Source organism: Sceloporus occidentalis, unplaced genomic scaffold, assembly GCF_023333645.1.
Source record: "Sceloporus occidentalis isolate IW3139 unplaced genomic scaffold, rSceOcc1.0.p SCAF_1, whole genome shotgun sequence".
Classification (NCBI taxonomy): domain Eukaryota; kingdom Metazoa; phylum Chordata; class Lepidosauria; order Squamata; family Phrynosomatidae; genus Sceloporus; species Sceloporus occidentalis.
Window position 1 is genome coordinate 15759579 of NW_028316981.1, and position 17884 is coordinate 15777462.

Consider the following 17884-nt stretch of genomic DNA (forward strand, 5'->3'; position numbering starts at 1 on the left):
GGAATGGGATGAGTCAAAGGCTGGCCTTTAAAAAAAACACTGCTGGGAGGGAGGAGGAAAGTAACCTTGACTCCTGGCTTGGTAAACTTATCAAAACAGGACTGATTTACTGGAAACGAAAATGGGAAGGTTTTGTTTGCCATCACAACAACACATCTCATGCCGGCTGCACACTTCCAAGAGTAACAGCCAGGGATTTTTAAAAAATATTTTTAAACACAGTAGGCACAACATTCAAGGAAGGCATTGGCAGGCTGGACATAAAGACTGGAAGTCATACCACATCAGAAGTGTATGCATTTACCATTCCAGTATATCTGATTTATTTAATTTTGGACCCCCGCTTTCTGGGTCAACCTCAAGAGAAGCAAAGAGGATGAGAGGAGGCTAGAAACTATATTAGGGAGACTTCAGGGAAGAAAAGGTCACTGAGGCTTTGGTCCAGTTTGAGGCTGTATCCACACTGCAGAAATAATTTGGTTTAACACCACTTTAATTGCTCCACGCTATGGCATCCTGGGCTTTGCAGTTTGTTGTGGCAACCAGAGCTCTCTGACGGGGATGGCTAAACAGCATTGAGCAGTGGGAGTTAAAGTGGTGTCAAACTGCATTATTTCTGCAGTGTGGATGAAGTCAGAGTCTGTAACATCAGTGCAAATAATGTCTTGATTCTATCTATCCGTCCGTCCGTCCATCCGTCCGTCCATCCATCCATCTATCTATTTCATTTGCCATGCCACCTTTCTGCAGGAGAGTGACCCAAGGCTGCTCATAGAAGAAACCTAACACAATTTGTTGTTATTGTTGTGTGCCTTCACATCATTTCTGACTTCTGGCGACCATAAGACAAAGCTATCCTATGGGTTTTCATGCCAAGGTCTGTTCAGAGGAAGTTTGCCTGGGCCTTCCCCTGAGGCTGAGAGAGTGTGACTTGCCCAAGGTCACCCAGCAGGTTTCCATGCCTGAGCAGGGAATCAAGCCCTGGCCTCCAGAGAAGCTGTGGCTGAGAATACAGTTCCAAAAACCATCGCCACTGAAAACAGAATAAGGTTATTTTAAAAAGCATACAATAGCAACTAAATAAATAAAGGTGGCACCCAAGCAAGAAGCCTCCCTGGGGACAGTTACACACATACCAAAAGAAAAAAAAAAGGGGGGGGGAAGGAAAAATGATCTTTGCCTGGCTGTGAAAAGAAAGCAAGGAGGGGGGTAACCAGGCATCTCCCTCCCTGGTTTGGAAGGCACTTGCTCAATCTCAAAACTTCCCTTTCTCAGCTTGGAAGGCGGATCTGAAAATTTCCCCGAAATATTCCCCAGCCTCTTCTTCTGGACAGTGTGTCCTGCTCCCTTGCAGCTGCTTTGTAGGAGTCCATGATGACTCCTCTGCCCAGGGTCCTTCTGCTTCTTCTCCTTCTCTGCCCAGGTAGGAGTAACTCAGCCCTGTGCCAGGCAGGGTGCTTGGTTGGCACTGGAGCCACCTCTTGCTCTAGCAATCATTTTTCTTTTCTGTTCTGTTCCTTTTGGTCTTTATGCTCACTCCTGGCAGAGTTAAAATAAAAAAGAAGAAACTGATCAAAAACAGACAATTGTAACAGAAACCTAAAAGAGTCCAGGAAGGAAAGTGTGTGTAAATGTCTGGAGTTGTGTTTGATGTTTGGTAGCATCGGTCACATAGTCTATGGGAGTTTATCACACTGAGGCTGACTTCGTAAAATCATAGAATCATAGAGTTGGAAGTTCAACATTAAAGAGAGATTAAAGCGCATTTAAAGCATCCCGCAAATAAAGCAGAAATGGCAAGTAATTGTGCAAATGATTATCACACACAATTGCGCAATTAAAGTGATATCAGAAATGCATTATCGTTGAAATCCCCCCCCCCAAAAGATCTACGTTAATGCCGGTGGGATTTGTGTGATATCGTGTGAAATTGAATTACGTGATTTTTCCAGTATATCTCCTTCGTGTGATAAACTCCTATGATAGGGCAGAGGTAGTGTTAATGTTTAAAAGTACACTCAGCCCTCCACGTTTGCGGTTTTGATTTTTGCGGATTTGATTATTTGCAGATGTGATTAATATGCTCTCTCCCTAGGAATCTCAATCTAGGTCCTCCAGGGAAATTCTGCTGGACATTGACCATAGAGTTGCACTGGAGGACCTGAAAATTCCTAGAGAAAACACTTCTCTCGGCATTTGTAGGTCCCGCAACATGATTCTACGGTCAAATTGTGGCAAATGTTGACCACAGAGTTCTGCGGGAGGACCTAGAAATGCCTAGAGAGGTGTTCTCACCGCCCCGCACTCTCAGATCGGTCGGGAAGCATTTGTTGAGGGTTCCTAAGACGAGATATATCTTGTTCTCACAAAGAGCATTTTCTACCTCGGCCCCACAAATCTGGAACCCCCTTCCTGACGAGCTCCGCTCTGTCACCTCCCTAGATCTTTTTAGGAAGAAACTTAAGACCTTTCTTTTCCAACAAGCTTTCCCCCATGTGTCCTAATGTTATGCTGTTCTCCCCCTGATATACAAATGTTTTTATCCAGCTAGCTTTGTTTTTGTGGTTTTAATTATCTGTAAGTTTTATAGTTTGTAACTTCTAATGGGATGTTGTTACTATTTTGTCGGTAATACATGTTATGTCAGGTTTTTATATTGTATCACTTCTTGCTGTACACCGCTGTGATCTAATTTGGAATAGCAGTATATAAATAAATTATTATTATTATTATTATTATTATTACAAAAGTACTTTTTATTTATTTGTGTGTTTTTTTCACTTTCGCTGGGGTCCTGCGCCACTAACCCCAGTGAATGTGGAGGGAGAAGTGTATTCCAATTCCCTGTTGTCTATTTGTTGTTGTTGTTTTATTTTAAAGAAAAAAATATTTGAACATTTTAAAGAAATTTAAAATAAAATGATAAAAAATAATTTAAAACAGCAGCAACAACACCTCGTTGCATAGTATAGCTGGTCTTGTTTCAACTCACCTTTCCTCTGAAGGCAGGGTGACCAGGCGTCCTCCTTTTCCAGGACATGTCCTCCATTTCAAGCTTCTGTCCGGGAGGAATTTCCAGAATGCCCTCCATTTGGAGCAGGGCTAAGAAGCATGACTTTGCATTTCTATGAGAGTTTTTAGCTTTTATAATTGGTCATGCCCTACATTTTTATTAAGTGTCCTACATCTTATGATGCCTTGTCCTCCTTTGTGGTGAGATCAAAACTGGGATACTTTTAATGGGCCAAAAAAAATGCTCCAAATGCATGATCACTGTTTTGTGTATTTTGGCTGTTGTATTTTGCTATGTGACCAACAGGGCTATCCCTGAATATCTTTTCTGTGAAGTTTTTCTTTTCTGACTCTTCTCCTCTGCTCAAGCTTCCTTCTCACGTTTTCAGTTTCATTTCTTATTTCTACACCTTTGACTACACATTTTTCTCTAATTCACTTTAGCTTTTTTGTTGGGTTCCTTTTCTCCATTCTGCTAACATTTCCATATGAAACCTCTTTACAGAATGGTTCAACATAGCTACAGGACAAGTAGAATGTGAAATATTAAATGGGATTTATTTCCAATGTGAAGTTGAAGGCTTTCATGGCCAGCATCCATGGTTTTTTGTGGGTTTTTCAGGCTATGTGGCCATGTTCTAGAAGAGTTTCTTCCTGATGTTTCACCAGCATCTGTGGCTGGCATCTTCGGAGAATGCGTGCCTGGAAAAAAGTGGGTGTATATATCCTGTGTGAGCCTGGGAATGCAGGAGTGATTTGCATGTGTATTGTTCTGTGCTGATGGCCGGCCTCAGGCTGGGAGGCTAATGCAAAAGAGGATTAGTATCTGCTAATTGGTGATCATTATCTGCTGGGAAAGCCCCTGACTCTGAGTGATTTCTTATTTGCATTTGCTGAGTCCTTATTTTGCTATTCTTCAGGACTGGTAGCCAAATTTTGTTCACTTTAAAGGTTTCTTCTTTTCGGTTGAAATTGTCCAGGTGTTTATGGATTTCAGTGGCTTCCCTGTGCATCCTGACATGGTAGTGGTTGGCATGGTCCAGAACTTCAGTGTTTTCAAACAGTATTTTATGCCCAGGATGGTTTGTGGCATGTTCTGCTACTGCTGATTTTTCTGCTCCTGCACCTTTCAACCTCTCTTTCTTTCATCCCTCACCTCACTCTCCCTTCCCGCCTACTCACTCCCTAACCTAACTCCTTCACAGTGTGTCCCCGCTTGCTTTTTGCACAGTGCCACCCGCAATGCTCATTCTCCCTTCCTACTACCTCTCTCATCTGTTCTCACACTCTTGTGTGCCCTTTGCTTGCTTCTAGTATACCACTGCTTGCAACACTCACACTCCCTTTCCTCGGTTCGTGCTGCACCACTTTCTTGCATCTTGCACCATTCATTCTCCCATCTCTCCTACTATCTCCCTCATCTCTCACTGTGTCACCTGCTTGTTTCTTGCACACTGATCCTTGCGCCACCAAGCAAGCAACATCCATGCAGTCAAAATCAGTGGCGTCCCCACTCCTGGTGTCACCCAGAGTAGGGCTTTGGGGGGGTGGGATGGCCAAAAAGGCATACTTGCACCTTCTTCACCACCATGATGAAGGCTTCCTCCTGTCTGATTCTCCCCTCCTTTGCCTCCAGGGCAGTGGAATAGAAGAGACAGGTGCCAGCAGCAACACCACACCCTCTCCCCTCAACAGTTGGAGGAGGGCCCTACCGGGTGTAACTCCTCTTCTGAGGTGTCACCTGGTTTGGTCTGCATCCACCGCACCTCCCCAATTATTGTACTGGTTAAGATGGGTGATGGCAAATGTTTTTAATGAGGACGAACACACATACACTCAGAGAGGCTGCAGCAATTTGCCCTTGCTTGAGCCTACTGGGAAAGGCACACTTCTGCACGCTCCTTCCTGTTGAGTTCAATGAGTGCAAACTACTTTTGCACTTTGATCTCAGTTTGCATCAACTAATGTAAGCTGAGGACAAAGAGGAAAAGTGAGAGGAGAGAAACTGGGACATTTCAAAAGCAGGATAAAATGTGGGACCTGCCAAATTGAGACAGTTGGTGGGTTTGGGATTTGAGAGGTTTAATTCAACAGCATCTAAAGGGCCACATATTCCTTGGCTCTGGCACCCAAGAATAGGTAATCTGTGAATGTCCTGATGTTTGTCTTCATTGGACCATGAACACCAGTAGCAATTAATTCAGGTTTAGACTGAGCACCAGGGAAGGCTCAATATGCAAAATTAGTTTTAGTTCAAATTCCAAGCAAATAACTCCTGTTTTATACCTGTTGCAGCGATTGTCGCACAGGAACTTGAAACAACATCTTGTTCGACAGACCTAGCTATCCGAGGTGGCACTGTCACATTCTCAGATGGAGGCCACCCTGGAAGCATGCTCACCTATTCGTGCCCACCTGGTAAATATCCATATCCATTGCAAAGACGGATCTGCCAATCAGATGGAAAATGGACACCAATGCGCTCCCTGAATGGAATCCGTACCAATGTAGCACAATGCAAAGGTATGTGTGGAGGTTTCTGCTTTTGTGTTTTGCTGGCAAGCTCACGGTGTTTGGCCATGTTGATTGGTGGGATTCAAGGATTTGGCATGTCTGTGCTACTCGCTAAGGGGGTTGTATAAATTTGTATACTTGTAAATGTATATTGTAAATAGCTTCAAACATATTACCAAAGAGCCTGCTAATTTCCCTTATAAATATCCTGAGACTCCAAGACTGAAGAATGTTTTTGACTGCTATCATAAACTGGGCACTTGGAAGACCAGAAGGAACAATGGACCTCAGGCAGAATCCAGATTGGATGGTAAATGGGAAGGAGCCATAATTCCTTAGTCTAAGGAGATTATCACACAGAGTTTTACCATAGCTAAAATGTGGCTAAATCATCTGAAAACTGCGATGGTGTGATCACCAGTCACGCTTATCCTGTGATTAAATCGTCAAGGAGGTGTTCCACTCTTCTCTCATCATCAAAGCGTTTGCACAGCAGCCATTTCTCCAAAATGGAAGTTATATATGTATAAGACTACAAACTGCAAATAAACATAGAAAAAGGATAAAAATAAAATAAAGACGGAAAGAAAGCAAAAAAGAAAAAGTCATGATCAAAAGATTCTCCATCTTTAAATAAACCTTCTTGGTTCTATAGGGACTAAGGCTCCATCTGCACTACAGAATTAATGCACTTTGAATCATTTTAACTGCCATGGCTATGGATTTCTTGGATTGATAGTTTTGTGAACTATTTAGCCTTCTCTGTCAGAGAGCTCTTGCATCACAACAAACTATAAACCCCATTTACCCCCTGGTAGGGCCAGTCCTGAGCGGACAGCATTTATGTTACTCATCGTAATATTTTGTTTTCTGCTTTGTTAACTGGATTATTTAATAAGGTTCTTCCTACCTAAGGACAACTTTGGCTGCTGGTTCACTGCAAGACTGATGCACTTTGATACCACTTTAATTGCCATGGCTTCATCCTGTGGAATATTGGGATTTGTAGTTTGTTTGGCACCAGAGCTCTTTGACAGAGAAGGCTAAATATCTCACAAAATAAGAAATCCCGAAATCCCATAGCATTAAGCCGTGGCAGTTAAAGTGGTATCGAACGGCATTAATTCTGCAGTGTAGACGCAGTCTTAGTCCCTATAGAACCAAGAAGGTGCATTTAAAGGTGGAGAATCTTTTGTTTATGACTTTCCCCCCTTCCTTACTTCCTTCTTTTATTTTTATCCTTTGTTTATTTGCAGTTTGTATAGACAATCCAGATAGTGCCTTGTTTTTCTCTCTTTTGTTTGTTTTTCCTTTTATTGCAATTTGCAGACAAAACAAATAGAGCCTGCCTGCCTGCTTTCCTTCCTTCCTTTCTTTCTAAGATTTCTAGCTAGAAGACCAACTAAACCCTTGCTAATTTCTTGCCTATCTAAGCAGTATCTAAAAAGATAGTACAGTAAATGATTCCTATCTTCAGTACAGATAAGGAAGCAGATGGTCAAGGGGAAACCCTCATTGGGCTCCTCTGTGCATGTGTTTGTATTCTTATTATATGACCCATTCTGTTTGTATTAATTTTGCTGGTCTGTGACTGTAATAAATTATCCAGTCATTCTGTATATATGGTCCAAATTGTACTTCCTTCCTGACGTGGGTGGGATGGGATACCTGCTGGTATCCAATAATTCATCATACCGTAATTGCCTCCGTTTGGTAATATCCAAGATCAAAAAAGAGACACAGACCTCACATGGCTCTTTGCTGAAAATGTTGGAAAAGATAAAAGAAGAAGAGATCCTTCAGTCAGTAGGGCCCATTTGATCCTGGTCACCAGTTAAATTTTTACAGAAACCTTTTAAAAATATGCAGTGATTAAAGGATCTGCAGCACCATTGCTCTTTTTAACTCCTATAGGAGCTAAGGTACAGACAAAGGCTGTGTTATCTCCCTTTTGCCAGGGCTTGTGTCCTAACCTTGTGTTGGTACCTTGTATCCTTGGGCAGCTGCTAGGGACCAGGTGTTTCAATAGTAGGCCTCCCTCCCACCAACACCAGACCTTGCCCACCTGTAGCTGGATCTGAGAACTTCCTATTGTGTACCCTCCAACTTAGTGTCCTGGTTTAGCAGGGGCAGTCCTGGGCTGCATCCACATTTTACCATGTGACTGCCAATATCACAGTGGCCCTGGCAATGATGGCCTGTTACAGACTGCCAAAATAAAGCTGCTTCGGATCTCTTTGGAGGTATGCTGTTTAAATGATGCATGCATCCTAAGAATCCGGAAGCTGCACCAAAGCTTCACTCCAGTGCTTAGGAATGGAGTGTGGCTTTGGCGCAACCTCCAGACTCTTAGGACCCATGCATCATTTAAATAGCATACCTCCAAAGAGACCCGAAGCAGCTTTATTTTGGCAGTCTGTAACAGGCCGATGTTTAGCACCTAAAGACTAGCGTAATTGCAAGATTATTGACAGATTTTCCCCACCAATGAAAAAGGATGCTCTTAACCATGTTTGGAAAAGAGCCAGCATAGTGTAGTAGTTTGGCTCTGGAGACTAGGGTGTAAAACATCATTGCCAGGGCCATTGCAATATTGGCAGTCATGTGGTGATCTTGGGTGAGTCACATGCTCTCAGCCTCAGAGGCAGGCAATGGCAAACCTCATCTGAACAAATCCTGCCAAGAAAACCCTATGACTGGTTTGTCTTAGGGTTGCCATAAGTCGGAAATGACTCAAAGTCACACAATACACACAACAAGCATGATTGGGGGACACAGCAGTTAGGGAGTGTGTGATAGGTATCTCCAAAGGTGCTTTTTTCTAGCTCTAATAGCAGTTTAAAAGCTGCACATAGTAATCTCCTTAGTTAACTCAGCTAGTGGGATCGAAGTGTGAGGAATCTTGCCCTTATCACTACACTCATTTGTGTATGTGTGCTTTCAGGCTTTACTAAGTTCAGTACATACATTCCATGCATTCTCTGAAGATGCTAGCCACAGATGCTGGTGAAATGTCAGGAATAAACTCTTCTAGAATACGGTCACATAGCCCAAAAACCCCACAAAAATCTATTCCAGGGTTTCTCTTCTTAAAACCATATTTTTAAAATGTTCTCCTCATTAATAACTTTTGCCTTCCTGTTGCTCAGTCATACCCTTTTGCCCCCACTTTGATGTTGCTCAGTCACATGTGCCCCAGTTTTCATCTGTGAAATACTGGAAGGTATGCTGTTTTACTTTAAGTTTCCCACTGCGCTTTTGAGCAGGGCTGAGGAGTTGGTATGCCAGACCTTCAACTCCTCTGTCTTTCTGCTATCTGACTATGATTCTGACTCCTTCATACATGGCAAATATATATGAATTAGTAATAACAAAATTATGTATTAAAATAGTAACACAAGGAATTTCAACAGGGAGAAATCTAAGGTATTATGGACTTTATCACATGGGGGGAAATCAGGGGTTTGAACGGTGATTATCCTGTGAAAATTGCACAACCGTGATTAAGATTTTCACACACATCACGATTAAATCATCATTATCCAGGGCATAACCAGGGAATGAGGAAATCCCTGGTTATTCATACTCTTTTCATGGGATAATCACTGTTTAAGCCCCCAGTTTCCCCATATGATAAAGTCCTATATTGAGGCAGGGGGGAAAATGAAATACACATATATAGAATGGGTGACACCTGGCTTGACATCAGTACATGTGAAAGGGATCTAGGAGTCCTAGTAGACCAAAAGTTGAACATGAACACTGTAATGCAACAGGTAAAAAAGTTAATATGATCCTAGACTACATCAATAGTAGTATAGTGTCTAGATGAGGAGAAGTAATAGTGTCACTCTATCCTGCTTTGGTCAGACCTTACCTGGAATACTGTGTCCAATTCTGGGCACCACAATTCAAGAGGAACAACTGGAGTAATCTGAAGACAAAGGGGGAAAGTGGGAGAAGAGAGAGACTGGAACAAAACAACTGAAGAAGTGGGACAACAGAAGATTGATTAGGACTGTCTATGCCACCTCCTTAGTGAGGTGCCCACAGATTTAAACCTGTTGTGAATTTTTTCTGAAAAAGCATATGTTGAAACATAGAAAGTGCTATTTCTGAATGCTTGGAGTTATTGTTATAAAAGCATTTAATTTAAAACACCTCTAATTTCCCAACAACTGTTTGCCGTTTTGTTTGCAGTATACTGGTAAGAAACTCAAAGTCTTGGGCTTCATTCTATATTAGCCATTTTGGTGGGAACAGGGTACTGCCATTCCTTGGTCATGCATTTTTTATAGCAAATCCGTAAGATATTATTGTCAAATTATTGCATTCTTTTTCTTAATTTCACCTCCAGATATGTAGCCATTTTTCATGCAGTACAACTGCAGCACCATCCTATCCAGCATGGAGTGGGAAAATGCAGTTAAAGCTTGTTAGAAATAGGACTTTTGTACCTTTGCTGCTTTCATGTTCTGCTTCTTTGCTTGCTTGCTGTTCAGTGCAGCTGGGAAATTAGTGATGAATTGTTAATCAGATTAGTCAGGTTTTGTTCCCGTTCTCCTTTTTCTTTTTTGCAGGGAGAGAAAAAATATAGTTTTCATCCACACCTATGATATTATTGCCCTGTTTAAAAAAAAAAGAGGGGGATACATGGAAATAAACATTTTAGCTCACACTAAGCAGAGAATAGAAACTGGTTCATCGTGTTTAGTACCTCAGTAATACCGTAGCTAATCTGAACGGGAAGCAATAAATTGAGTACAAGATGAAAGAGGAAGCTATTAGTTAATTTTGAATGGGGCTTTACTATACACTTTTACTTCTGAGCAAACATTATAGAAGGCTCTTTGCCAATGGGCAGGGCTCAGTGTACAATAAAGTGTGCTATTAACTGGAACTGTGAAAGAAAGCAGGGAAGGAAAAGCCACTGTACTTCACAAGCCTCCATATTCTAGGCCGAAATGTTATCTCAATGTCCTTTTTCATCTTCATCACTTCTCTTTTGTAGACATACGCTGCCCTCCGCAGAGATCCTTTGAACATGGTTCATTCAACCCACGACGAAGCTCTCATCCAATTGGTGACATTTTGAGTTTTGAGTGTTTTGATGGATATCAGCTCCTTGGTTCATCCCAGCGACACTGCTTGCCAAATGGTCGCTGGAATGGAACCGCCCCTGTTTGCGATGATGGAGGTGAATCTTGCTAAGATTTCAGTACAGCAGCAATTTGTCCTCTCTGGGTTGTGGATTGCATGTGCTTCACATTAGAAACAACAACAGCAACAACAGCAACAGGAATTCCCAAACAATATAGATTAGGCATATCAAAGAAATATCAAATCTGCATCTGTTTAGTTTGCATAACTTGAAAACTGCAGTTGATTTATAATCTTTCTTGCAAATGTCGCTAGAGCCATGAAACTTAAAATGTACATTTATTCACTGCATAATTCCCCATTTCATGTTTAAAACTTGCCCCAGTTTTCTCACATCTCCTTATTTTGTTGGGAGGGAGATATGCAAAGAAAGATTGTCATGAAATTCATTGATGTCATTAGCAGCAGAGAGTGTGGACCCTTCAGAGATGGGTGGCTGCCTTCTGGTGTGGAATGTACTGCTGCGCCACTTCTCAGATAGACCAGGACACCCAGAGACTGACGGTCCTGGGAAGGACCCCGGTCCATCCACCCACAGCCTTATTTTCCCTGAATAGGTCTAGTCTCCTTTTAAAGACATCTTACATTGGTGAACATAATGACTATATCTGATGGTACAGATTGAATCTTCCTCATCTGAAATGCTTTGGACTCAAAGTGTTTTGGTTTTTTTATTGGTGTTTTGTTTTGTTTTTTGGAGATGGGACCGCAAGTCTAAACACGAAATTCAGTTTATGTTTCAGATACCTTATACACATAGCCTGAAAGTAATTTTATTCACAGTATTTTTAAATAATTTTATGCATGAAAAAAGTTTGGGTACATTGAACCATCAAAAAGCAAAGATATTATTATATCGACCACCCTTGTGGACAGTTTTGGATTTTGGCATGTTTCAGGTTTCAGAATTCTGGATAAGGGATACTCAACCTGTAGCAGATTTCATATTTCTTCTTAGCAAGTTGCAATAGCAAATACATTCCCATACCACTTATCAGTACACTTCAGCACTCCCTAAGTGGTTTACAAAGTGTAAGCTAATTGCCCCCAACATTCTGGGTACTCATTTTAGCGACTTCGGGAAGATGCAAGCTTGAGTTGAGCTTGAGCCCTTTTGCTAGTATTGAAATCACAACCTTATGGTTTGTGAGTGAGAGGCTGCAGGACAGGCATTTAACCACTGAGCCACCAGGGCTCTTATCTTGGGAATGTGAATCATGCTGCTCACCAGATATTAAACTGATTGTCCCAGCAACTGTAGTCACCATGACCAATAGTGAAGGATGCTGGGAACTGCAGCTCAGCAACATCTAGAGAGATGCATGATTCCTATTTCTGCTGTAGCTGATCTTGGGGTTTGTCCAGCATGAAGCTGAGGAGGGGGCTTTGCCTTGTTTTGGTTATGGAAAGCTGTACAACCCATCCAGTAATTGGCATTTCATCCTGTGGTTTCTCTCCTCATGTTGTTTCATTCCCTCTCCAGTGGGCCATTGCCGCAGTATCGCCATCCCACCAGGGGCAATTGTTACTGAGGGGCGCAACCATCTTGGTGATCGGGTCTCATTTCAGTGTCAAAATGGCCTGGACTTGGTAGGGTCCACCCAGCGTGTCTGTGGTCCAGAAGGTGAATGGTCAGGAGCTGAACCAAGTTGTAGAGGTAAATATTATCTTACATGTCTCCTTCAATAGATTAGACTAGATTTGTGTTTTGGAATACAGTTCCTAGACCCCAAGAGTTGTAGTGCTGAAATGTAACTTTGCATAGCTTTGGACTAAATAACTCCTCTCCTACGATTGCTCCAAGTTCTCTGATTCTGTTTTCCCTGACTTACTTATTGGGGATAGGGGGATGTTTGTGTGCATTAACCATAGTCTTTCAAGTTTGATTCATAAATCTCTTCTTCCACCCCTCTTCCAGATTTGTTTTCTTCTTTTTTTGTTTGTTTATTATTTCAAGGATTTATGTCCAACCTTTCTTTGATGATGGGATTCAAGGTGGGTTGCAACAATGAAAAAAGACAGAATAATTTTAAAAGACAGAAGTAAAAACAGGTTTCTATGTTTCTCTTGTTGCCTTTACTCATTTCTTTTTCATGTCTTGTCTGGCCATCAACCAGTTTCCCTTAAGGTGTGTTGGGCTACAACTCACATAATTCCCAGCCAACAAATGAACTGTAATCGAGTACTCTGCTTTGGTCAGACCTCACCTGAAATATTGGGTCTAGTTCTGGGCACCACAATTCAAGAGGGATACTGACAAGATGGAGCATTTCCAGGGGAGGGTAGCCAAAATGGTGAATAGTCTGGAAACCATGCCCTATGAGGAGCAGTTTATGAAGCTGAGTATGTTTAGCCTGGAAAAAAGAAGGTTAAGAGGTTATATGGTAGCCATATTTAAATATTTGAAAGGATCTCATATTGAGGATTTAGCAAACCTGTTTTCTGTTGATGCAGCAACTAACAAAGCCAAAATGATTCTAGGCTGTATCATTATGAATACAGCAGGGAAGCAATAGTACCATTCTATTCTGCTTTGGTCAGATCTCAGCTGGAATGCTGTGTCCAGTTCTGGACACAATTCAAAAAGGATGTTGACAAGCTGGAGCATGTCCAGAGGAGGGCAACCAAAATGGTGAAAGATTTGGAAGCCATGTCCTATGAAGAACAGCTTAATAAGCTGCGTATGTTTAGCTTGGGGAACAGACAGTTAAGAAGTGACATGATAGCCATATTTGAATATTTGAAGGGATCTCATATTGAGGATGTAGTAAACTTGCTTTCTGCTGCTCAGAGACTAGGACACATACCTACGGATTCAAACTGCAGGAAAATAAACTCCACCTAACCCTAACCCTTTTTGCTTCCTCTCATTTCTATTTCAATGTGTGGGATCACATCTGATCATTTGCCATGTCTATGGCCCAGTACAGACTGCCCCAAAAGGGCGGTCTGCTGGCGCATAGTTTTCCGCCAGGAGGGAAATGCAGCGGACAAACTGTGTGGTTTTCTGCCGCAGTAGTGGTGTAACAAGTGCACCAGTGGCGTATTCATCATGTAACTGCTTTAGATCCATCCTACATAATCCTGGGATTTGTAGTTTTGTGGGGCACCAGAACTCTTTGGTAGAGATGACTAAAGACCTGGAAATACTACAAAGCCCAGGATTCCATAGGATGGAATTATAGCAATTCAAGCAATGTCAAACTGCACTATTTATACAGTGCAGATGCACCCTTGCTCCTCAGATGTACAGTTTGCTTCTTTTTCTTGGTGTCTCAAAGCTGTTATTCTGCCTACCTGCCTCACTTTCCCTCATGATAAGGCTGGTCCTACAAGTGTCCCATTGCTAGATGCAAACTTTGGAACATCTTAACTCTTGTTAGCTTCAATTGATGCTCACAGTTTAATCTTTTCAGTGCCAGGTAGAGGCATATTGCTGAATGGATCCCTTTTGTATTGGTTTTATTGCCCTCATCTGCAGTTTTATGGTTTTGTTATCTCTTATGTTTATATGGAGGAGAAAAGTGTACAGTTTTTAATTGTATTTTTACAATCATACAATGCTTTGGAATTTTGTCAGGATGAAATGAAACCTAGAATTTTTAAAAGGAAAATCAACAATAGCAGGCATTCTCTATCATGGTCTATATTATGTGACAATGTATAGAGTGGGCCCTTGGTATCCGCTGGGGTTTGACTCCAGAACACACACACACACCGGTAGATAAAAAAATCCACGCTGAAGTCACATTAAATACATTGACATAGTAAAATAGTGCCCTTTACTTAAATTGGCAAAATCAAGGTTTACTTTTTGGAATACATACACACAATATTTTACATATCCTATCTAGCTAGGATGCCGCCGCCTGGATGCATCCCAGGTTGAAGCCTCACTCAGCCAGCAATTTTTTAAAGTCAGGAAGCTTTCAACTTCAAAAATTGTCCGGTTGAGTGAGGCTTCGACCCAGGATGCATCCAGGCGGCGGCCAGTATCCTGGCTAGATAGGCGATGATTTAGGTATGATAACATCTGGGGGCATCCTGGATCCTGAATTCAAGCTGGAAGAGGTAAGCTGTCTTATTTGTTAATAGGATAAGCTCTGAAGTCAGGCTGGAAAGACTATTATTATTATTATTATTATTAATATAGCACTGTAGGTTTGCACAGCACTGTACGTAAAAACAATAAATATAAAAGAATAAACCTGCCTATGGCGTACAATCTAAGAGTAAACCTGCCTATGGCGTACAATCTATTACATCCTTTTCATTATGATAGAGGTTGTTGATATTTTTAAAAAATCTGTTTCCCTACCCTCCACTTTGTGGTACCATGTATAGCAGGATGATTCATACTGCTGCAAATTGTCATTCCATTTAATTTATTTTCATTTAATGTGCTAGTTTTCTGATCCCCCCCAGCTTAGAGAACACAACTCCTGGCATTTGTTTCTCTCGTCTGTCCAACAGCAGTTCCCAGCTCTAACCTTCTAGACCCCATCTTTCTTAGAGAACACAACTCCTGGCTCCTCTGCCATCTTGTCTTGCAATGACAAACAACCTGTTTCCATTCTCTTCCATACAGCCCCCTATTCGTATGATCGGGCCGAAGATGTTAGAGCTGAGTTTGGAGCCTCCTTAACTGATGTTCTGAGTGAAGTATCGTCATCTGGACCTGACCCTTCTGGGACACCTCAACGTGCGTATAAGCAGTGTACTCTGTATAACCTTAGTCAGAGTGTGGGTTTATGTGATGGAGTTACCGTCTATTGGAGGTAAAGAAAATGAGATCTCTCAGGCTGGAGACCCTCACTGACCCCTGATCCTCTTTTCAGCTCCCCCCATTTTTCAGACAACGTTTTGGCCCAAAATATTCCCAGACCATCTGAACACTTGGCAATTTGATTCACAGTACAGAAATCCTTCAAAAAGAAGCAAAATTGGCCAACATTGGTGAAAAATGCTCACTGGAAATGAATCTCATAATTTCTGGTGCGTCTTAATGCATGGATATAGCTGTGGGGGTCAGATGGCATTGCAAAGACTTGTCCCTGCCCCTGCTGTAGTCCAAGCTGCAACACAGAGCATAATTAGAATATATATTAATAATGATATTAATAATTGATAATTAGAATCTTGCCAAGAAAGCCCCAGGAAAGGATCACTTTAGGATCTCCATAAATCAGAAACAATTTGAAGTCACACAAGAACATACAACAAAGAGCATCTTTGTATGGTCACCAGCATTATAGCATGTTTTGGAGGTACAAGTTCACAAGGCATGTTTTAGTTTTTACCAGGAGAGGAAGCAGCAGGTCTCAATTTGAATCTGTCCCAGATCTTATACCACCAAACCTATATTCGTTGTTGAATTACATGCAATATCATAGGTATATTTGCATGTATGTGCATAGGCCTGTTGAATCCAGCGTCCTGTTCACCCAGTGGCCTGACAGACATACCTCTTGGGGCTTGCTTGTCTTTACTGTCCAGAATACTCCAAGCTGCCCCACAATACTCTGGCCCCAAATTCTCCCTGAATTTCCCCCCATTACTTGTGCTCTTTCTGCAGCTGCCTTCTAACACAACCCCTTTTGCTGCCTAGCACCGCCACTGGGGTCACAACAAGGTGCCCAGGCATGTTATTGATGGTGAGTGCTTTGACGTTGGAGCAATTCATGCCCACAATGCCACCTCCAGGTAGGTTGCAGGAACCATGTGGGATGGCAGCTGTCTGTTGCCATTACAGAGAGAGCCAAAAACCAGGACCAAAATATAAGGTTTTTAAATTTGGGTTAAGAGGAGGAAAGGATGAATCAGGTATTGATGTTGCAAATACAGTCCGCACCTGATTTGGAGTTTTGGCCCTCCATCATGTAACTAGGGCCTCATTCCCACTTGATTCGGTTTTCATGGATTAGGGTAACCAATCCGAATTGACGAATCGGTTCAGTGGCAGAACGTGGTTCCCATTATATTTGTGCTGGGAGAGGCCGGGGACAGAAGGCCGGGACAGGAGGAGGCCAGGGAAGCCAGGGACTGCTGGGGCGGAGAGGTCGGGGCGGATTCGAATCAGCATGGTTCCCACTTGGGCTGAATCGATTTATTTCAAAATAAATTGATTCAGCCCAAAAGAAGCGGGGAAAACCAGCATCCAAAAGACACGGGTTAAATATATCAAAAGCATGCCCCCCTTTCCGAATCGCTTCAGTGATTTGAATTAAGTGGGAACCATGTTCTTTCAAAACAGATTGTACTGAATCACGATCCAGTCTAAAAGGTAGTAGGAATGAGACCTAGGAATCAGCAATCCCAAAGGGAATTCAGAGTTAATGTCCCATGTAGAGAAGCCCTTAGGAGGCTAGCTGTCAGGATAGAACATCAGCTACACCTTCTCACTTATATTTCCCAACAACTTCTATGGCGAGATCTGGTAGGGGAATTTTGGAAGACACATCATGATGGCTGGGTTGGAAGGGCACCAAAACACCATGGCTGTGGGGTTATTACAGTCATGGGTAAAGGTGAGCTCCACACCTGAGAAAATATTGGAGGATTTCTTTTCCTCAAGAGAAATTAGGAGAAATGCACTCACCACCAGCAATATCTCTGTCCGCAAATAGGGTGGACAATTTGGAGAGTCCATTTTGTACACAGCACTAATTGAATTGATGTCGGCAACAATTCTGTTTTGTCTTTGCTGCATCTGAGGGCAGACAGCTAGTTTGGGGCTACTCTAAACCCATCCTCATTCTGCCCTAAAAAATTACTTTTCTTTATTTCTATACTAGCTCCAAATTTGGGACGAAGGCTTATATTGTCCAAAGACAGTTTCCTCTACATCTACTTGCTTGTGGATGCTTCTCACAGTGTCACTGAAGCCAACTTCAGGATTTTTAAAACTTGTCTGGAAATTATCATCACCAGGGTAAGTTTGTACAGAGTTAACTTATCTTATATGACAAGTACAATGGGGTGGAATTGATGGGATTGGATGTTATTTCTGGTTACTCCCAGGTATCTTACACATCAAAAAGAAAAAAAAAACCCACCAAACAGTGATACCTTTAGCAAGTTTTTGAAGCTCCACTGGCTTACAGCTACCCCTATATTAAAAACAAGTTAATTAGGCTGCATCTACACAGCAGAATTAATGCAGTGTGACACTGCTTTAATTGCCATGACTCAATGATAT

At 42.0% G+C, this 17884-nt stretch overlaps 1 protein-coding gene across 1 annotated transcript in view; it reads left to right on the forward strand.

The window, feature by feature from the left end:
- The first annotated feature begins 1177 nt into the window (after positions 1 to 1177).
- Positions 1178 to 17884, forward strand: part of C2 (complement C2) — a 48476-nt gene continuing 31769 nt past the window's right edge. Inside the window, exons 1-6 of the mRNA XM_089513733.1 lie at positions 1178 to 1423; positions 5308 to 5535; positions 10538 to 10723; positions 12170 to 12343; positions 15275 to 15388; positions 17481 to 17617. Of these exons, the coding sequence (XP_089369859.1) occupies positions 1372 to 1423; positions 5308 to 5535; positions 10538 to 10723; positions 12170 to 12343; positions 15275 to 15388; positions 17481 to 17617 (891 nt within the window). The 5' untranslated portion in view covers positions 1178 to 1371. The remainder of the gene's footprint in view (positions 1424 to 5307; positions 5536 to 10537; positions 10724 to 12169; positions 12344 to 15274; positions 15389 to 17480; positions 17618 to 17884) is intronic.